Genomic DNA, 22,114 nt, shown 5'->3' on the forward strand with positions numbered 1-22,114 from the left:
GTGGAGGTGGGACGGGTTTTTCCCCCGGGGCTGTAGTTAATCCACCTCCCTGAGAGGCCGTAGCCAGGTTCCTGGAAGAGTCTGTCCACCTACAGGAGGGTTAGGTTGGCTTAACGGCGTACCTCGGGGGTGTGAAAATTCACACCCTGGAGAGCCGTAGCTATGCAGATGTAAGTTCCCTGCTGTAAGAAGAAGATGATTCTAACCACTTGTACTTTCCGCCAGCTGCACGCTTTTCTGGTTCTTATATGTTCGTGAGCAGGCTGCTCAGAGTGGAGCAGGAGGGGGAGATACTAATCACCACAAACTCCTCTGCACTTCTGATACTGTAGCAACAGCAGCTTTGCTATTAACTTCTAGGATTTTTGTAAAAAGACTAAGAGCTTACTCGATGGGGTGTCTACCCCCCCCATCCCAAACACGTACACTTGTTTTAATCAAGTGTGGGGATAGCTACTGTTAGAGGCTCAATTTCCCCACCCACCTGTTTTTGGTGTTTTTTTTTTTTTTTTTTTTTTTTTCCAAAAGTAATGTTGCTGTTTCTTGATGAAGCTTTTTAGTGGACTTCTTTAGGCCTAGAGTACAGTACGGCAGCAGTTGCTGTATGTGGTAGGTAATTCATTTTAGGAGTTGCATAAAAATGACCAGTCTGGGTCAGACCAATATTGGGTCCATCTAACCCAGTGTCCTGACTTCCCTCAGTGGCCCGTGCCAGATGCTTCAGAACAGGGCAGTTATCGAGTGTTCCATCCCCTGTCCAGTCTCCGCTTCTGGCTGTCAGGCTTGGGGATACCCAGAGCATGGGGTTGCGTCCCTGACCATCCTGGCTAATAGCCCCACCGGTGGACCTATCCTCCACGAACTTACCTAATTCTTTTTTGAACCCAATTATACTTTTGGCCTTCACAACATCCCCTGGGAACAAGTTCCACAGGTTGGCTGTGTGTTGTGTGAAGAAATATTTTTGTTTTTTTTTTTTAAACCTGCTGTTTATTAATTTCATTGGATTAACCCTGTTTCTTGTTGTTTACTCTTTCACATAACACACTTTGCTATTCACTTTCTCCACGCCATTCGTGATTTTATAGACCTCTATCCTATCCCCCTTTAGGCGTCTCTTTTAGTCTTTTAAATCTTTCCTCGTATGGAAACTGTTCCATACCCCTAATGATTTTTTTGTTGCTCTTCTCTGCACATTTTCCAATTATAATAATTTTTTGAGACTACTGAAACCAGAATTGTACACAGTATTCAAGGGGTCGGCGTACCATGGATTTATATGGTGGCTTTGATATTTTCTGTGTTACTATCTATCTTTCCTAATGGTTCCTAGCATTCTTTTAGCTTCATTGACTGCTGCTGCATTTTAACTCGATATTTGCAGAGAACTATCCGCAATAACACCAAGACCTGTTTCTTGAGTGGAAAAACATAATGCCAACTATACATACAGAATGATGGGGTCTATATTACTTGTTGCCAATGTGCATTACTGTTTCTATCTACATTGAATTTTATCTGCCATTTTCTTGCCTAGTGACCCAGTTTTGTGAAATCCCTTTATAACTCTTCTTAATCAACTTTGGATCTAATTATCCTGAGTAATTTTGTTTAGTCTGCAAAGGTTTCCACCCCACTGTTTGAAAAAGACCAGTTCCAGTAACAATGGCTATTAAAGCATAGTACTACCTAATACGTTTGACCTCTTAAATTGGTAACTCCTTATTCACACCACACTCACTGTTTAAAATTGGCCTGATTCCTGTGCTCGTTTGTTTAGGAAGAGGGGGAGCAAATGCTTGGGTTTTTTTTGGTTTTTTGGTTTTTTTGGTCTCCGAAGGCCTGTAAGAGAATGGTTTGGGCAGAAAGGTGCATGTTACAGAGGTGGGGGCACAAGTGGATATTGAACTGCAGTGGGACACTGAAAAGTGTCAGGACAGAAATTTCGTGTTGTTTTTTGTTTGTTTTTAAACCAGACATGACTAGATATGCTGCTATTGCACTATTGTAACACTAGTAATAAGTAAACAAAGAACATCAATCGTGAGTAGAATCAAGAAAGGTATTTTCAGTGTTTTGTGGCACTGTTCCTGTTTAAAAGGATCACTGACAATACCTGTCTCTGCGCAACTGGACTCCATTTTCTGTCTATCTGGCCTTATCAAAGAGAGATGCAGACGACATGCACAGCTGGCTTTAGTTGGGTTCTGTGTGGCTGGAAGGGGCCTTGATCAGCTCTGACCTCTCCAGAAGGTGGCACTGCAGTCAGTGGGAAGTGATAGTTCTTGGCAGTGAGAGAACACTTTAATGATTGGTAGCTTGCATTCTCAGAGCATTGGTTGCTCAATAACCACCCCTCCCAAATCCTCAGTGGGTACTTAAGTCGTCCCCGGCTCTCCACGCTGCCAGCCTGAGTGGCTAGGCAAAAAGGATGGGTGGGAACTGAATGTGAAAGGTCATCTTTAAAACTGTCCTAGTGTAGACAGAGCCTCTGAGTTACCCTGGTAGGGTTAGGAGTGGGGCGAGCTTGGCTCTCAGGGCCACATCTGAGGAGTAAGCAGATGCATTCTGTTCTGTTTAGCTTCCTTTCTGGCGGGGTTAGCTGTTTGTAGTCAGGCCGCTGTGGAGTAGTCTGTGCAGATGGAGTTCTGCCATAGGTTTCAAACCCTCCCTCCTGGAGGAGTGTGCCATGGTGAGTCTGCTTCCTCTAGCTATGGCCAAACTTTGCAACCATTACCCAGGGCAACGTGTGGGAGCCATCCCATTGAAGTCATTTGGACTGCTCCTGCGTGGAAGTGCTGCTTGGTGTAAGTAAGCGTCGCACAATTGGGTGGAGGGGGGTGCAGCCCATCACAGAAAACTGCAACAGAAAAATGAAGGGGTTTTGTGGACGTTTGCCATCGGTTCTCGCACAAGCGGGAGGGGTGACTTGAGCTGCCTTGATTCACACCTGCTGTGTTTGTGTAAGATAACTTGAGGGGCCTGGGAGCCTTGCTGCCGCCCTGTTTGCGGAAGCCAGACCTGGCTGATTCTCTGCAGACATGGAGGCCTGATGGTGAGATATGAAAGAGCCAGCAAAGTCCCTCTCCAGATGGGGATTATGCAGCAGGTAATCCCGCATGTGCAAAAAAATCACTTGTGGTGGGTTTTGGGGTTTTTTTTTTTTTGTATGTTATAGGCCAAAGGTGTAAATCTAACTCTGGAGTGAGGTATTGGCTTGGTGGCCCTGGGGGCCCAAGTCCTTCAGTTATATGCAGAACAGCAGGAGAGCCAACTCTTCACACCGCCCACTGCACCTTAGTTTGGATGGGGTGTCTGTGTGTGAAATGTGTGCCTGTCCCTTGGAGGGAGGGAGTTTGCAGTTGAGGGAAGGGGCTATTTGAAGCAGTTGCCTTTTCAGAAAGAGGGAAAATGGGGTCCAGCTATTGCTAATGAAGCACCTTTGTTTACTGCAGAACTGACTGTGGGGTCCCTGACTTGCAGACTAACCTGGCTTCTCTTTAAAGCCTAACTTGCTCTGCTTTGAAACTGCATCCATCCTCCAAGGTTTGACTCAGGTTCTCAGCCTGCCAGGGCTTCCGTGAGAGGAGCACCAGAGTGGTTTCTGCTCAGGGGTGACTCTGGATGCAGGCTTCAAAGCTTGCTAGGGCTGATTCAGGGTGTCTCTGGGATGACTAGGGTTATGCTGCCTTGGACCCCTAAATCTTATAACCCCGCTGCACGCCCTGGCGCCCGTGTTGAGAGCTCTGTCCCTGTGTCATGTCTTGCAGAGCTGTAATGGCAATGTGCTGCTCGAAGAAGCTGAGCCGAGGGGCCTGACGGACGCTCTGGTGCTGAATGGCAGGAAGGTGGATGAGCGGCAGGGCCTGCTTGCCGTGACCCACAGCCAGTTGGAGGGATCAAACAAGGAGGCAGCACTGCGACTCATCAGCGTGGGGCCGGAGCAGCACCCCCCCCTGCATTCGGCCTACATCCCAGTGCCCAGGCAGAGGTAGGAGATTTGCTGCTGGGTTGGGGAGGGGTTGGGGGGGGGGGGGGTTAGAAGGTGAGTAACTTGGTGTCTCCCAGCCTCATGCAGGGGATGAGTGCAAGTCCTACTGCCCCCTATCAGAGTAAGGGCTGGGCAAGGTGTACCCTTGGGCTTTGAGGCAGTCAGGGCTGCCCTGGAGGAGCTGCTAGTGAGTGAGGGGAGCTGCTCCTTCCCCTTGTGCTATGCCCAGCCCAGCCTGCAGGGAGCTCTCCCCTCTCCTGACCTTCCAAGGGTTGCTTGTGCCTCAAGCAACAAGGGACTGAGTCGCTCTCTAATCCTCTGTTCGATCACTGAGAGCATCCATCTTCGTGTGATGCACCAAAACCCACAAGTTCTCCCCACCCCGGGGGATTGTGCTCCCTGGGTAGAGAACTTGGCTGAATCCCACCTCGTTGCCACCTCCTCTGCTAGAAGTGCTGGGATGTCTGCCCAACGTGGCTTGGCTTGGGCAGTGGGGAAATCTTCCAGGAACGTTGATTTAAAAATCCTACTGACAAATAGCTTTTTTTTCTTCCCCTGCAAGGGTAAACCTGAGATGCCAAGACCCTGCTGCATTGGATGTTGTGGCTGGGGAGAGCAGAACCTGCAGGGCAGATCCTCTCTTTGAGGGGTTGGGTTTTATTAGCACAGGTTTGAACCATGGGAAGGCATATCCTTAATGATCAGTCCTAGCTGGTCTAATGGTGTGGGGTGATTTGTTTGTGCTGCATTGGGGCGCTCAGGATCCAAGCGCTGGGAGGGCAGCAGGGGCACCCTAAGTGTTGGGGGTTGGTAGGTTCAGGATGGAAGCCTGTCTGTTCCTCCTTAACTAAATCGCGCCGTCTTGGGTACCTGGATGGCCCACCTTGCTGTTGTCCCTGAAAGAGTTGCCGTAGTGATAAAACTGTACATGAATGACCCCTCTCTCTGCCATATGACATGTTTTCCCATGGGAGTCCCTTGGACTTGCTGGATTCTCTGCCCCTGTGGGGGGCACCAGCTTCTCTGGAGAAAGCAGCATTGGAATGTTTTGGTGCCAGGGTTTGTGCTCATTGTGCCCAGGATGGGTTTTGTGCAGCAGGAGGTGGGAGAGGGGAAATGGGGGTGAGTGAGGTTAGGAGAGGAGGCTGAAGCCAGTATGTTTCTGACCTGGTTTGAGCAAAGCGGCAGATGTCATTCCTTGGGAAAAGGTAAATGCATCAAGCTAAATAATTACTGGCTTGGGAAGGGCAGGGCACTTGGGTACTGGCACAAACCGATCCACCAGTTGTGGATCCTTGCACTCTAGCACCAGTATGGATCTAGTGCAGTGTGTGTCCCTTCTCATTCTGTCCTGGTCCTATCCGTAGGCAGCTACTGTATCGCCTGGAGGCATTAGCCTGATGTGGGCATGCAGGCTAGTGATGGGGCTCCTAGCAGCGCTTGACTCTGAGTCAGGCATGCAGCATGTTGACATGCTACTTAATTCCACACAGCATCTGTGCTGGGGAAACACCGGGCTAAAAATAAATCAAATGGTGAGGCAATTATGTATTTATAATCTTCTTAGATTTCAGGATAGAGGCTCTCTGTTTGCCTGTGCTCTGCCTGCATTTGAAAAGGCAATGGAAGGGGAGGAATCGGCTTCCCTCCTTGGGCAGGGATCTGCTACTTGTTCTATAAGGCGGATGCAGGCAGAGTGATACCTAATGGAGAGGACAGAATAAACCAGATGTTGCTGATCCAGCCCAGGGAGCCTGCAGTTGTGATTTATCAGAGTGGGGAAATTTAGAGGATTCAGGTCTGGATAACTTGCATCCAAGAGTTTTAAAAGCACTGGCTGAGGAGCTTGCTGGGTCATGGATGGCTTTTTTTTGGGGGGGGGGTTGTCCCCTGTCTCCTCCTCCTCCCCCGCACCCCCCTGCTCCTGTCCCCTCTCTTCTTCAATAATTCTTGGAATGCTGGGGAACTTCCCGAAGATTGGAGGGAAGCTATTGTGCTATTCTTTAAAATGGGTAAACAGAATGACCCAAATAATTATAGGCCTGACACTGATCGTGGGGACAGCTGATTTGGGCCTTGTTAATAAAGGAGGGAAGAATAACACCAGTCAGCATAGCTTTATGGAAAAAAGATCCTATTAAACTAAAGTGATTTTTTTTTTTTTTGAATGAGATTACAAGTTAGGTTGATAAAGGCAATATTGTTGATATAATTTTAGACTTTTGTAAGGCATTTGACTTGGTACTGCACAGCATTCTGATTTTTAAACAAACTAGAATGATTTAAAAAAAGAAACATATCAGCTAGCCAGTTTTAGCCCATTGGACATGTGCGAATTCTCAAAATGTAATTGTAAATGTGGAATCCTCGTAGAGCGGGTGTGTTTCTGGTGGGGCCCTGCAGGGATCAGTCCTGATACAAATTTTAATGAATGACCTGGAAGAAAACATAAAATCGTCATTGATAACACTGGCAGACGACACACAGGTTGGTGGAGTGGTAAACGGTGAAGAGGACAAGTCACTGTTAAAGAGGAGTTTGAATTGCTCTTTAAGCTCAGTGCAAGCAAACTATGTTTTAATGTGGCCGTATCTAAATGTATATACCTAGAAACAAACTTAGAGGATGGGGGACTCTGTCCTGGGAAGCATGACTCTGGGGGTGAGGTGGTGAAGTTGGGGAGGGTCCTGAATAATCAGTCCAACGTGAGCACCCAGTGTGATGCGGTGGCCAGAAGAGCTAGTGAGATCCTTTGATGTATAAACAGGGGGATATCGAGTACTAGAGAGGTTATGCTACCTCTGGATCTGGAACGACCACTTCTAGAATGCTGTATCCAGTTCTGATGTGTCCAGTTCAAGAAGGATGTTGATAAATGTGAGAAGGTTCAGAGAAGAGCCACAAGAATGATCAAAGGATTGGGAAACATGCCGAATAATGAGAGATTCCAAGAGCTTAATCTCTTTTGCTTAACAAAGAGAAGGTTAAGGGAGGACTTGATCACAGCCTGTAAGTACCTACATGGGGAACAAAAACTTGATCGTTGGCTCTTCAGTCTAGCAGACAAAGGTTTAAAAAGATCCAGTGGCAGGTAGCTGAAGCTCGACCAATTCAGTCGGGAAATAAGGCATACATTTTTAAAAGTGAGAGTAATTAACCCTTGTTGAGCTGTTCCAAGGGTTAATTCTGGATTCTCAATTTTAAAATCAAGACTGTTGCTTTTCTAAAAGATCTGCTCTGGTTCAAACAGGAATTAATTGAGGGAAGTCCTGTGCTATACAGGCGGTTAGACTAGTGGTCCCTTCTGGCTCCATAATCTATGCGACTGAAGACTTTTAAACCATGGATGGTGTTGGAAGAAAGGGAAAACTCTGATTCCTGGACCCCAAGTTATGAAGTGAGGGCAAGGAAACTCCATGTAACAAGGCACTCGAGACAAAATCCTTTCTGGGTACTTGGCCTATGCTTTTCTGTCCTGTTCAGAATAGAGGCCATCACTAGAGGCAAGCTCTCATTTCCCTTTCCACATCAACCCTGAAAGGGTGAATTGTGTGTTTGAGCTGACCCTAAAGATGGGATGTCAGATCTGTAGCAGATGGGTGTCTAACACCAGCCAGAATAGCTCGTCTGTTTTCCAGTTGGTTTGTCCTGGAGGGGTCTGACCTTCTCATAGACTTTAAGACCAGAAAGGACGATCGTAGGACAGGAAGAGACCGCAAGAGATCATCTAGTCCAGTCTCCCGCACTCATGGCAAGACTAAGTATTATCTAGCCTGTCCCTGACAGGTGTCTGTCTGTCCTGCTCTTAAAAATCTACAATGATGGAGATTCCACCACCTCCCTAGGCAATTTATTCCAGTGCTTAACCACCCTGACAGTTAGGAAGTTCTTCCTACTGTCCAACCTAAACAGCCCGTGCTGCAATTTAAGCCCATTTCTTCTTGACCTGTTCTCAGAGGTTAACAAAAACCAATTTATCTCCTTCCTCCTTGTAACAACCTTTTCTGTACTTATTGTGTCCCCCCCCCCCCCCCCCCTCAGTCTTCTCTTCTCCAGAGTAAATAAAACCCAGTTTTTTCAACCTTCCTTTATAGGTCATGTTTTCTAGACCTTTAATGATTTTTGTTGCTTTTCTCTGGACTTTCTCTAATTTGTTCATGATCATCTAGTCTGACCTCCTGCATGGTGCAGGTCACAGAACCTCACCCACCCATCCGCTCCTGTTTTACGCCCATAATAGTAGGTCTGGCTGAGTTACTGAAGTCCTCAAATCTTGATTTAAAGACTCCAGAAGTTACAGAGAATCCACCATTTATTCTAATTCTGACCAGCAAGTGACCTGTGCCCCATGCTGCAGAGGAAGATGAAAAGCCCCCAGGATCTCTGCCAATATGACCTGGGGGGAAATTCCTTCCTGATTCCAAACATGGCAGTCAGTTAAACCCTGAGCATGTGGGCAAGACCCACCAGCCAGACACCTGGGAAAGAATTCTCCGTAGTAACACCAGCCCTTCCCATCTAGTGTCCCACTTTCAGCCAGTGGAGATATTTTCCGCTAATAGTTGCAGATGGGCCGTATGCCATTGTAGTTAATCTCATCATACCATCCCCTCCTTAAATTTATCAAGCTCCGCCTTAAAACAAATTAGGTCTTTTGCCCCACTCCCCTTAGAGGGTTGTTCCAAAATTTCACTCCTCTGATGGCTAGCAACCTTCATCTAATTTCAAGCCTAAACTTATTGATAGCCAGTTTATATCCATTTTTTTTTTTTTTTTTTGCCAACATTGGCCCTTAACTTAAATAACGCCTCTCCCTTTCTGGTGTTTATTACTCTGATGCATTTATAGAGAGCAATTATCTCCCCATAGCCTTCATTTTGTTAGGCTGAACAAACCAAGCTCCATGAGTCTCCTCTTGTACTGTAGGTTCTCTATTCTTCTGATCATCCTGGTAGCCCTTCTCTGCACCATTCCAGTTTGAATTAATCTTTCTTAAACATAGAAGACCAGAATTGCACACAGTATTCCAGATGAGGTCTCATCAGTGCCTTGTATAATGGTAATAACACTTCCCTATCTCTACTGAAAATACCTCACCTGAAGTATCCTAGGATTACATTAGCCTTTTTCATGGCCATGTTACAATGGCAGCTCATAATCCTTCTCTGATCAACTAATACCCAGTTTTTTCTCCTCTGTCACTTCCAACTGGTAGGTCCTCAGCTTGTAGCAAAAATTCTTGTTGTTAGTCCCTAAGTACATGACTTTGCACTACTAAATTTCATCCCATTTCTATTACTCCAGGTTTCAAGGTCATCTAAATCTTGTATATTCTGGTCCTCCTCCATATTGGCAATACCTCCCAACTTTATCATCCACAGATATTATTAGTACGCTCCCAAAGTCATTAATGAAAATGTTAAATAAGATTGGTCCCAAGACTTATTCTTGAGGAACTCCACTAGTAACCACCCTCCAGCCTGAGATAGTTCACCTCAGTATGACCCGCTGCACTCTTCTCTTTAACCAATTCCCTCACCACCTTTCAATTCTCATATTAATCCCTGACTTCTCCAATTTAACTAATAATTTCCCATGCAGAACTGTATCAAATGCTTTACTGACATTCAGGTAGATTAGGTCTCCTGCATTTCCTTTGTCTAGAAAATCCATATCTTCTCAAAGAGGTCAGATTGATCTGGTATGATCTACCTTTTATAAAACAAGGTTGTGTTTTATCCCAATTCCCATTTACCTCTGTCCTTAACTACTTAGTTTCAAATTTGTTCTAGAACCTTGCACACAACTGAGGTCAAACTAACAGGCCGGTAGTTTCCTGTATCACTTTTTTCTTTAGCAAATATAGTACCTATATTTAAGGTTCTCCAGTCAGGGTATAACTCCCTGAATTTACGGATTCATTAAAAATCCTTGCTATTGGGTTTGCAATTTCATATGCCATTTCCTTTAATATTCTTGTATGGAGATTATCCATGCCCCCAATTTGGTGCCATTAAGCCGTTTGAATTTGGCTTCCACTTTTGAAAAGTGGTAATTTTTTCTTCCATATCCTTGTTCCCAGTAGCCACCCTGCCACTGCCTCCAAGCTCCTAATTACTCTGCTTGAGGTTTTTTAAAAAAAAAAAGTATTCATTTAGGTGTAGGGCCACGCCTAGATTATCTCTAATCTTCACCCCCTCCTCAGCGTTTAGCAGTCCCACTTCTTTCCTTCTTTTCTTTTTATTTATATGGCTAAAGAACCTTTTACTATTGGTTTTAATTTCCTTTGCAAGGTCCAGCTCTGCTTGGCTGTTAGCAGTTCTTACTTTTTCCCTACACTTTCTGACCTCTCCCAGAGGTAGCTTTCCTTGCCGATCCATCCCATCTTCCATTCCGTGTAGGCTCTCTGCTGTCTCTTAACCTGTTTTGAGATGCTTGTTCATCCAGTTTGGTCTGCAACCCTTCTCTACACACTTCCCCAAGCAAGGTGTATGGGGTGGGAGGGGATGTAGGCTTCGGATGCTTTAAGTCAAAGCTGCAGAAACTAACTCCAAGCCTCCTGTACATTCAGATCGTTGAGTTCTTCAGTCCAGTCCGTTTCCCTCATTCTGCTTCCTGGTCCCCTTTGGTGGGCATCAAGCAGGCTGACTTGGGGACAGTGTTAATTCTTTCTGAGGAGGCTTTGAATCCCTCAGTCTTGTTGAATTGAAATAATGGCTTACCTCTGTGGGCATCCCTTAAGCACAGAAGGCAGGGGGTGAGCAGTAAGGCATTTACCAAAGGGAGCAGCAGGAGGCCATATTGCTAAGGGGATGAGCTTTGGAGAGGTGTTCATTAACATAAGCTTTTTGGGTTGGTTTGTTTTTGAAGTTTGCATATCCCTTTCTGAATTCCCTGATGTGGCGCTCCAGAGGCCTGTGCGAACACAATGGGGAGACCAGTTCTTGCTGTGCTTACGGAACTGACTGCAGATGGACAGCTCCAAAAGATTTTTTTTTTTTTTAATACCATCTCTAAACTTTAAATTTTAAAAAACATTGCCTGATTCATATCGGGTGAGGTAGGTTCTGCCTTGCTCACAGAATCCACCACCAAGGAGGCCTGCTTCCAGGTGAGTTATTAATAAGATCATAGTTCCAGACTCCTCATTATAGGCATCTACTGTTCAGGGTGCGAAGGGAGATCCCTAATCCCAGTGGCATCCTTGGTCAAACGTAGCATGTGGAAGGGCACGTTGTCCTCTTATAGGTAAAGGCAACTAGCAGTGGGGCTCTTGGCGCACATAAGTAATAATTTGTGATGCGTGTGCAGCTTAATAAGAGGAAGCAGCCGTCCCACCACCTGGGACTGACCAGTATTTTCGAAGGCTGTAGAGACCCATCATTTTGGATGAATACTTCAGTTTTCCTGTATGACAGCCCTGGATGGGTCTTGTGTGGGGATTGAACTCCTTTCCTCTGCATCTGAAAAACAGGAGCATCTGCTGCTTATGCTAAAAAACCAGGTCCATTAGCTCATACGTAGTTGCAAACTCTTTTAGGCAGTCAAGGCACTAGCTGGGGACAAAGGGCCCCACAGTATTAGGGTGCCACCAAGCTAATGCAGGGATGCACCATACCCAGGCCATCTCAGAGGAAATCTGGAAGTGTTGGTCATGTGGGTGCTTTTCAAGCCCTCTTCTTAGTAATTGCATCTCCTGGTGTGACTGGGAAGTTGTGAGCCTGTCTATTGGAAATACTCATCAGTAGTGCCTTACAGAGTCAGTTTGTTCCATTTGTCCTCCCCCCCCCCCCCCCGCCCCCCAGCTGTCCTGATAACTTTGCCTTTGAAGTTCAGTTTTTCACTGGGCAGCTAGCACAGGGAGGATGCAGCTCACTCTGCTACAGCAGGCAGCGAGGGGCTCGTGAGGGGCTGATTGCTCTTTGAGGGGTGACTGCAAACGCCTCCTTATCATGATGGTGCTGCGGCCTCCTACCATCTCTCCTCCCTTCCACTCTTGGTCTTGTATTCCCCTCTCCCAGCCTTATACTGGGCCGAACTCTCCAGTCGCTTCCAGGCGGGGCAGTTCCCAGACGTGGACCTGTCTCTGCCTCTCGGAGCTGGAGACAAACAGGGTTTGTCTCCTTGCCCAGACAGGAATCAAAGAGGAGGTTCCTTCTACAGGTGATGCAGAGCAGGCAGGGAGAGATTCCAAAAGAGTGCTGGTGCGCTTAAGTATCCTAAAATACTGCCCTGCTTTTCTCTTCTCCTCCCCTACCTTAGCCTGGATTTCTGCTGTAACTTGCCACACGCTTCTGAGCGCAGCAAGATCCAGGCCTGACCTTACAGCTCAGATCACTGCTGCTCTGGAAGCACGCTAACCTCAGTGGGAACTGGACATGCTCACCACCTCTTGGGATCAGGCACTGGGTGCAGAGACCACTTCCAGGAGCTGCCTAGGTAGCTCCAGTGTGGAATGCTGTTGCTAGGGGGAGTATTTGGAAGAAGCACTCGGGAGTGGGTAGAGAGAAGGGAGGAGCCCTATTCTGTAACTGGATCAGTGTCCATAGCCTGGCCCAGTTGAGGCCTGTCACACTCGGGGAGGGGGGGGATGGTCTCTGGAGCTGTCTAGTAGTATGTTACAAGTTCTGACACCAATCCAGAAAATGATGGTGGTGGCAGCAGGAGGAACTTGTGTTTTTTGCAACAGCTGCTTGGCATGGGCTGACGGGACTTGGCTTTCAGAGTTTTATTTAGTTGACCCTTTAAAGAAGGGTTTGGCACCCTTGCCAGGATGGTTTGGATAATAGCAGGCTTGGTGCTGTCAGGTTGTAATGGGGCCTGTCCCAGTTAGGCGTGGAAAATTCAGTTCATGTCCCATTTTCCTCAAGTCTGTTCCTATTGAGGTTTTTTTGTTGTTTTTTTTTTTTGTTGTTTTTTCCTCCGGCTCATTGCAAGGGAACTAGCTGTTCGCTGAAGCATGCTATCTGTGCGGCTCTAATACAGTGTTAATAGCATGAAAACCCTCATCACCTGGAATAGGCTGCAATGGAGAAATCCTGACCTGGATTTTTGTGCTGAACAGCAACTGCTGCTGGCTGTTTCCTGTGTCTTATGTGAATGGAGTACACAGTGTTACAGTAAAGACTTAATGCTGCTGCTCTGCCCCGTGGCTGTGCCAAGTCACTTTGGGGCTCTGGGAACAGTGGCTGATTTCACATACCTTGGGTACTGAAATAGCTGTGTCCCAACACGGTGAGGTAAGGAAGGAGAGGCAGCCTCCAGCGGACAATAGCATGGATATTCGGAGTTAGCAGAAGCCTGGGAGAGAGAAGGCTTCATGGCAGCATGTTCTGGCTCCCAGAAAGTGCCTTCCGACGTTCAGATACTCTCCAAACAAACTGGGTGTGCGGAGCGTTTGCAAAGCAATTTGGTTATAAAGAAAACTCTTCCACCCCCGTTCTACACCATTGATTGAGACAGGAGCTGTGACCTCTTACAGGCAGGCTGGGAGCACCCAGGGCCCATCCTTTGAGGAATAGAGGAGGGTCCCAGTGACTGATCCTATGAACCTTCCATCAAGGGACAAGACAGCTATTGTATATGGCCGGTGCTCAGATATTACAGTGATGAGCCTGGTGTGACGCCTGAACAGAATAGAACAGAGAGATCGCCCCCCAAAATGGGTAGTACAGTAAATTCCACCTTGCGAGAGGGAATATTACAGCATCAGCTCTTACGCAGAGCAGCTAATTGCATGAGTGATGTGTGAAGTGGCAAAGTGTGAGGAGAATCAGATCACAACCAGCCTGGGTGGGAAGCAGTGAGTTTTGATGACCCAGACTAACTTGATTCCAGTTCATCTGAATACCTGGATCTGCTCTTCCTTGGTTTACAATTCTTTGCTCCACAGATGCCTTGGCCACAGATGTATGTCTCCTCTGCCTACTGGAAAGGGATCTATCTGGTTGACCTTATTTCTCCTAGATACACATGCAAGACTTACCCACAGGAATCTTTCTGTTCACTTCAGAAAGCCCTCTTTCCCCCATGTGGGGTAGATGTCAAATATTCATCAGATCTATGTTCAGGGCATTTACGTAAACCCCCATTTCTCGCAGCCCAGGAACACACGCATGGATGCTGCTATCTGGGGAAGGTGTCCTTTGACCGCCAGATGTGCAAGGGCTGGGGTTGTCCTAGGTGGGAGGGCAGTGTGGGTGGGGATAGGCAGAGATTCAGCTTGTATAACCTCTGCAGAGCAATCCTCCTCTGGCTAGTTGTGGGATCAGACTCCAAGCTCCCTCCTTCCGGTTCTTTGTGCAGAAGATGATGGGTTTGAGGAGGCGTATTGCAGCAGGGAAGGTTGAAGAGAGAGAGATGCTTGTGGAGGGACGCTGGGTTATTGCATTGAGGCTGGCAGCCTGCATGCTGACTCCTGGCCATTTGAGACCTATCTCATCCAACTCCTAAAACTAGAACACATGTTTGGCCGGACACCAGGCCGTTCTGGATGCTGGCACAGCGAGTGCAGAGGTGCAGAGGCTGAAATAGAGAAGGTGGCTCCCAGCTCAGCGTCCTTTTGATAGCCCAAGGTGTGGGGTTCGAGTGATGGATACAGCCTTGGTAGCATCCCTCCAGTAGCTGCTGTTTCTCCTGGAGAACGTGCTCACTCTTTGCTCCTGTTCTCTTTATATCATATGCCTAGAATTTTTTCCTCTCTCCCGTTTCCATCACGGGGGCACATCATATTCCCTTGCTTCAGTTTTTCCCCAATAGGAATTGAGATCAGGATTCCCCCTGCCCTCCCCACCGTGCTCTGTGTGACTAACACCACCTAGCCGAGCTCCAAGGTAGGGACCCCCACCCCTCCTTCTGCCCTCTTTCCTTACCTACCACGCTACAATGAAAATGCTAGTTTGGTTGCAGTTCTGGTGTCTGTTGCAGGGAAGGGCTGGGAGGTGCTTTGAGTGTTGTGGGGGAGAAGGCAGTGGAGTTTGGAACATGTGCTGTGTGTGTTTCCTTCCTGGAAAACAAGGGAGGGTTTTTTGTTCTTCTTTTTTTTTTTTTTTTTTCCAGGCCGGAGGTTTGGGAGCTGATTGAAAAATGGTTCCTGCTGTTACCAGCCTTTTGCAGGAGGTTGTTTCCTGTCTCGGGCACTCTGCGTTCCTCGAATGCAGCATGCACACACACCCCTGTGGGACACACGGTGCCAGTCCTCTCCTTGCACAATGGCCGCGTGTGTTGGGTGTCTCTGAACTTAATCATCCCATTTTGTGTCTGTGGGAAGTGTGCAGAGGGGGCGGAGAAGGAGGATAGTCTAATGAGGGCCTGTTAAGGAATCGCTCTAGTAGTAAACAGCTTTGGTTGGCTTTGTGCCCACTTGGCTCCTCTCGGCCTTGCATGCTGCCCATCCGTGTTTTTCCAGCCCAGCTGTTTAGCTGAGCAGACTGCACAGGCCCAGAACTTTGCTCATGTGTATTCTCTCCTTTGCATGCATGGGTGAGCTCCTCCGACCCGTCTCAAGACAGTATATGCATCTGGGGAGTGATGGGCAGAGGCAGGATTTTGCTCTGTTTATACAAATGCACATGTGGTGGTGTGAAGGCTGCTGACCGCTTTCTAATGACCAGAGGTGGGATGTTCTAGCCACTTGGGATTTGCAGCTGCATGTCTTGGAATCTAGACCAATCCAGACTCTTCCCCATCTGTAAGCATTGGCTGCTGATGCTGTTTAAAGGGCATGAGCCTTTTCCAGTCCTGGAACCTGGGTGGTGGCGGTCCCTGTTCCAAGGCACTCTGCACCTATTACTCCTGGAAAGAAAGTGAAAGAGGTGAAGTGTCTTCTGGACTGTAACTTAACAGCTAGGATTCATCCCGGAGCCCAGTGCTATATATTTTAAAAGTGCTTTCACTGCCTCCATGGGAGAGTGACTCCCAAGTATATTTGGAAGAGCTAAAGCAGAGAGACCCCAACTCTGCAGTCCATGTAGGAAGCTTGCCCGAATCCTGGGGCAGTGTCTAATCTGTATATATTTACAGAAATTAGCATGAATTGTCAGTTCATATTGCTTTCCAGTGGGATTTATAATAAATGAAGCCATTTGTTTATAGATGCATAGCTTCCTAGAAGGGATTTTTGTGGTGTCTTGCTTTCTTCCCTCATTCTCTTTGGATACCTTCTTTCTTTGCCCTCTTCTTCCTGGCTGCCCATCATCTGTCATTCCCACTGCTGGTGCTCTAGGATCTGCAGGCCGCCTGGTCTCCCCTTGCTGTCTGGGTATCTGAAGCATGGATGTCCTTCAAGTTCCAGCTGTTCCTCCCTCCTTGTGGTCAGTGTGGATGTGGGGCCACATGTCCCAAAATGCCTTGGAGTGTCTCTTAGGAGCAAGGTGTTTGCTGGAGCCCAGGTGCTGACTCACTGGTGCTAAGGGTTGGATGCTTGAGTACTAAAGGTGAGATGTGGAAGGGGTGATAGATGATGGAATTCAAGAAGGCTTGTGTCTAAATTCAGGTAGCGCCTTGCTTCCTCGAGTGGGTGTTGAGGGATGGCTGAGCCCACTGCCTAGGCTATGATTACACCAGCTGTTGTCACTGTTCCACCTTGCCGGTGAGTGGGTCCAGGCAGCTTGCAAAGCGGCTGCGTCTCGGAGGAAGTCACGAGGCTGATTTGTTTGGTATGACACAACGTGGGCCTCGTTGGGGTTGTGGTTGTGCCTTCGGGGCTTCCTCTCTCCTCTGTGTACCTGCATTCTGCTTAGAGCTGCTTGAGGTGCAGATGCTCTTCTGTGGCGCTGTCGTTGCCTATGATCACTGTTGTGCGCTTCTGAAGTGGGAAGGTAGGCTGGTGGGTAATAGGGTGCTGCGTGCGTAGGTGTGCACGAGTCAGGTGGGAGCAGAGGGCAACGAGGCTGTTATGTTTCCAGGGCTGTGTTGTTTCATGATGTGGCCCCCTTCCCTGCTGTCCTAGTCCTGATTTCTTGCTTTGCAAAAGACTTTCTCTCCTTGGGAGCACTTGGTCTTGGCAGTTGCTTTCTTCTGGTGGCTCTGGCGAGGGTTGGGGTTTTCCAGGCCATTGGAGCAGTGATGTGTTGAGGGTGGGTGGGAAGCTCACTGGACACACACAAGCGCTGATGAGTAATAGCAGTAGCTCAGCTTGGCTTTGGCCTTCTGGGGCCATTGTGATTTTCAGCCCAGCCCATGGGGAGTGCCTGAGTGCCTTGCCTGCCACAGGGTGGATCCGTTCATCGCATTTCCCGCCTCCCAGTTGTGTCTGGGAAAGGAATACCTGGTGTTCCTGATCCCTTTGTCACTGACTCCCTGCGGGTAGCGTTATTAGAGCCATATTCTGAGCTCTGTTCAAAGCTGGTCTATCTCTACTGACTACAGTGGGGGCTGTCCTTGAACTAGAAAGCATCCCCCCCCCCCAGACTGGTGGATCTCATCAGCTGTGCCATGTTTCCACCAACCGTCTGCACACTTTAAACACATCACTGCTGGAACCTGGGCCTCCCCACTTTCTAGGTCAGGGATCGGCAACCTTTGGCACCTGGCCTGCCAGGGAAAGCCCCTGGCAGGCCGGGATGGTTTGTTTACCTGCCGCGTCCACGGGTTTGGCTGATCGCGGCTCCCACTGGCCCCGGTTTGCCGTCCCAGGCCAATGGGGGCTGCGGGAAGGACGGCTAGCACGTCCTTTGGCCCGCGCTGCTTCCCGCAGCCCCCATTGGCCTGAAGCGGCAAACCACGGCCAGTGGGAGCTGCGATCGGCCAAACCCGTGGACGCAACAGGTAAACAAACCATCCCGGCCTGCCAGGGGCTTTCCCTGGTGGGCCCCATGCCAAAGGTTGCCGATCTGTTCTAGGTCCTCGCGCAACTGCCACCTTGAGTGTCCTCCTGTCTTTCCTGGTATCAAACCCATTGCCTCCAGCTAGGACATGGATGTGGTAGACATAGGCAGCCTTGTGTCTGAGCTGCCTAAATGTTACCATTTTAAGCCTGCACTCCTAAAGGAATGCTCCTTAGGACTTTAAACCTGAAATGTGACCATAGCTCTGATCTACTTCATGCAGCTGTGGAAGGGCCCTGCATGCTAAATATATCTCCTTTTAAATCAATTGCTCTGTTCCCTTTAAATATTTTGTTGGGGGGGGGCCCCAAAACAGCTGAGCAGTCTAGTAGCCACTGGCTCCTCCCCCCTTCAAAAGCAGAATCCAGCTAGCAGAGGGCACCCATATGAACTAACAAGGCCTATTTCCATTACTGCCATCAGTGGTGAGCTTGTTTGCAAAGAAGTAAATGCTACCGTGCCAATATTAGGTGCCTGGTTTTTAACCGGACAGTCCGATTGAAAAGAAGACCTGACAGTGTCCGGTCACTGCAGGCGGGGGAGGTGGGAAGGCACTGGGCCATCACCCATGCCAGCTCCTACTCTGCCGGGGCTGCCTCCTACCTGCCTCGGGTGGCTGCAGCTCCCAGCCCTGGCTCCACAGGCAAGTCACTCCTGTCCCAGGTCAGGGGGATGGGAGGGGAAAAGCAGTGAGTGATGGGGGGAGAGGGTGGGGGTTTTAGGGGGAAGAGGTGGGATGGGGAGGTTCCCACACTCCTGCTGGAGTGTCCAGTTTTTAAATATTACCAAGTTGGCAATCCTATTTGCCATGGTGATTTTGTGCTTTTTTGATTTAAGAGGTAAAATTGTGAGTGTCTAAGCACAAACTTGCCCTGATTTAAATTAAACTAGTGCAAGCCCCTCATTTCAGTTCACCTAAAACCTGTTCCTGTCAACTTACGCTAAACTGCAATAAACCTGGTTTAAACCAAAATATGTATGTCCACACAGTCTTTTGCACTGGCTTGAAGTAAATCAATTTAACATTGATTGAATGTGGAGACTAGCTCTAGGTTTGCCAGACCAAGACGGATGCAAGCGAGAGGAATCAAAACAGGAGTCAAGTTAAAAGTCCTAACTCATAGGCTGTATTGTCTCCAAGAGAAGGTTCCACTTATGCTGCAAAACAGCCTTCCGAAGCTGCGCTCTATTTCTGCGGCTGAAGGATGAGCAGTAATCCCCCATTTATGCTGTCCCAGCAGGAACCATAAGGATATCTGACATTATTCACTGCCTGTTGCAGCAAGGAGTTAAAAACTCAGGAACAGCCTTCTGCTCTGTTGACCTCATGGGGTTGTATGAGATGTACCTGAGCACAGAATATGGTTCTTGGTGTTTTAGGAGTGGCTAGACAAGCACTTGTAGGAGCTACAGGTGAACAGTCTTTCAACCAGTTCAGCGGAGGATTTTACCCCATTAACAGAAATTCTCACCCCAGTGAGAAGGAATATCCTCCTTTCCCAAATATCCCCATTCCACTGGGGAGGCTGGGACGCAGAAGTTAAATGACTCCTCAAGAGCCATGCGGCAAGTTGAGGCCAGGATACTGGTGCCCCCTGTGCTCTAGACAGTACCGCTTCTCCCCATGCTGGCAATGGGAATATGCTGTTCAGAAAGAAAGCGACACTGGGCAAGTTGTTGGGCAGTTAGTCCCTTGGTGTCCGAACTCTGACGGAAATGATCTATTTGTTGGCTGAGAGGTTTTTATTGCGCTAGTGGCCCCCACTGAGATCTGGCCTCTGCAGTGCTAGGCATTGTATAAACACCTAGTAAGAGACCAAGAGCTCACAGTCTGAACAAAGGATATGAGGGGGAAATGGAGAGCAAAGTGACTTGCCCAAGGCCGTACAGCAGGTCAGTGGCAGGAATGGAACCCAGTCTCCTGACCCTCAGTCCCGTGCTCTGTCTTTTAGACTGCACTTCCTCTCAGGCTGTACTGTTTTGTTGCTCTCAAAGGAGCTGTGATTTTTTTGGTGCTGATTTGCCGGAAGCCCTGCTGTGCCCAGATGTGTGGCTCCTGGCAAAGAAGTGGAGGTTTGCCTTCAGCACCATGTAGCTGTTGGCTTCTGCTTCTGTGAAGAGTAGGGTGCCATTCTCTTCGCTGGGACTTCAGTGCCTCAGATGCAGCCCTTCTGATCGTGACGTAGCTTAGCCCTTGGGTTGCTCACGCGGCTGCATGCTCCTGCCTCAGAGGGGGGGTCTGGAGTGGGGATGAGTTAAATCTCTCCTGCTACCCCATCTGTCTCCACCTCCTACTCGTCCTCTGCTGGGTGGGTCCGATGGAGACGCCCTGATCAGATGGGGAGGGCTGTACAGAGCAGTGCTGGGGGCGTGAGCCGCGGGAGGGAGGGGTAGAGAGCACGTCTGGCCCTTGGTGGGGTGAGGAGCCCAGGAGCGGCCTTGGCAGGGCAGAGATCCCCAGCTCGACAGCGACTCCAGCCCTGGCGTGCTGGCTGGAGTGGCACAAGCAGGGTGGTTCCCCCTAGGCCAGCACCCCCAGGCCCTCGCAGCCGAGCCCGCCGGCTGCTTCCCTCCCAGGCAGGACAGCAAGCTATGCTGCTGGGGCTTCGTTCCCGCGCTCGTGCAGAGGGGCTGCTGCCGGGCGTTCTCGGGCGCTCTCCCTAAGCTGGAGCCGCAGCAGCTGAGTTGACTAATTCTGGCTCCATGATCTCTGGGCCAAGAGCAGCCACAGGAAGAGGAGGAGGAGTCGGGGGTGGCGGCTAGCAAGGGGCTGGACGGGGGGTGGGCCTCCTGGCACTAAGCTGCCAAACCAGTTGGCAACTGCCTTCCCATTGGCTCCTCTGTCGCCATGGAGATGGCGATTGGCCATGTGTTTGTTTGAGAGGGAGGGGCCTGCCTTAAGTGCAATTGTTTGTTTATATTTAAAAAAAAAAAAAAAAAACCCTCCAGCCCTGTGCACTGTATGCTTTCTGATAACCAGCAGCCGCGCGGCTGGGGGCCTTGCGGTTTGTGTAAATAAAGCTCGTTGCCTCCCTCCCCAGCCAGAACAAGTGCAGCAGCGTTTCCGAGGAGGCCAATAATTCAATTTGGCCCCAAATCTAGATCTAGTCACCAACTGTGACCCGGCCCCCTCGGCATGGATCTTTATGTAGACGTATCGTTTTTAGTCCAGCAGGCGGGTGAGGAGTTGTGGTTTTCTTTTTTAAACAAATAACCGTTCCGCTGTGCTGTTTGTAACCCAAACGCTGCGGCACCCAGTGTCTGATGGAGAAACTGGCTATAAACAAAACTTGTCGGCGTTGAAAGAATCGCAGGAGGGATCAGGGCCGGGGGAACAAACAGCATAACTAGTGAAAAGTTGACCTTAAAAAGAATTCCCCCCCCCCCCCTCTTGCTGATCTGTTGGGTAGAGAGGGAAGGAGACTGCTTGCTTCATATGTGTGCTTCAAACCGGGTCCCTTCGTGGAGGTGACCTGCAAAGGAGTTGGTAGAGATCGGATTTTTTGCCTTTCTGGGATGGCTAAGGAAGACTGTATTGTGAGCGTTTGGATTGTCAGATCTGCTCATTCCTGGCTCTGCTGGGGAAGTTCTTGATGGTCTTGTCCATGGCCTCTTTGGTTTTCCATGAAACCTGGGATGTTGAATCTTTAACACAGACATCCTTTCTCCCAGATGTATCTTAATTGCTGTAAACAAAAATGAAATCTTTAGGCTAAGCACCTAAGTTGATGATGATAGACTGGTGAAAACTTTACTAATACAGACTGGCCTTAACTCATCTGACCAGCTGTAGAGAGCAGAAGGGTGTTCCAATTTCTTGGAATGACAGTGTTTCACGGATTTCAGGGCCATAAAAGGGGCTATTGTGATAATCTAGACCAGCGATTTCAAAACCTCTATTGATTCATTTACCACTATCTTAAAAAAAAAAAGTTTGAAGCATGCAAATTTCTCCTTTTTGTGCCCATTTATTTTAAGCCTTAATATGTATAATTTAAGTATTTCTGGACTCCATAGTAAAACAAATGCCTAAGGAAGCCTAAAAGGTTAGATTATAGCATCCTTTTTAAACATCATGGTTTTAGACAATGCATCAAAAACCCAGAATGAAACTGCTCTGATTATTTCTTTTGAGCTACTCGGATTGCAAGAAACAGTTTACCTACATCATGACATCTCGTGATGTGTTGGTGTATGCTGCTGAGCTCTGTGGCTTGACTTGTTAATTTGTTTGATTTTTAATTTTGCCGTTGCTGCTCATTCTTATCTGGCCTAGTCACGCTGGACATGAGCCAAA

At 48.4% G+C, this 22,114-nt stretch overlaps 1 protein-coding gene across 11 annotated transcripts in view; it reads left to right on the top strand.

Moving 5' to 3' along the window:
* Positions 1-22,114, top strand: part of SLC2A4RG (SLC2A4 regulator) — a 53,138-nt gene that overhangs the window by 11,793 nt on the left and 19,231 nt on the right. For 10 of the 11 annotated variants that reach the window (XM_043527403.1, XM_037915575.2, XM_037915574.2 and 7 more), the window contains one exon: positions 3,771-3,991. In XM_043527403.1, the coding sequence (XP_043383338.1) occupies positions 3,771-3,991 (221 nt within the window). Of the gene's footprint in view, positions 1-1,123; positions 3,110-3,770; positions 3,992-22,114 lie in introns of those variants that run through there. The other variant, XM_037915577.2, reaches the window with a different exon arrangement.

Source organism: Chelonia mydas, chromosome 13 (genome assembly GCF_015237465.2).
Source record: "Chelonia mydas isolate rCheMyd1 chromosome 13, rCheMyd1.pri.v2, whole genome shotgun sequence".
In the NCBI taxonomy this organism is placed as follows: domain Eukaryota; kingdom Metazoa; phylum Chordata; order Testudines; family Cheloniidae; genus Chelonia; species Chelonia mydas.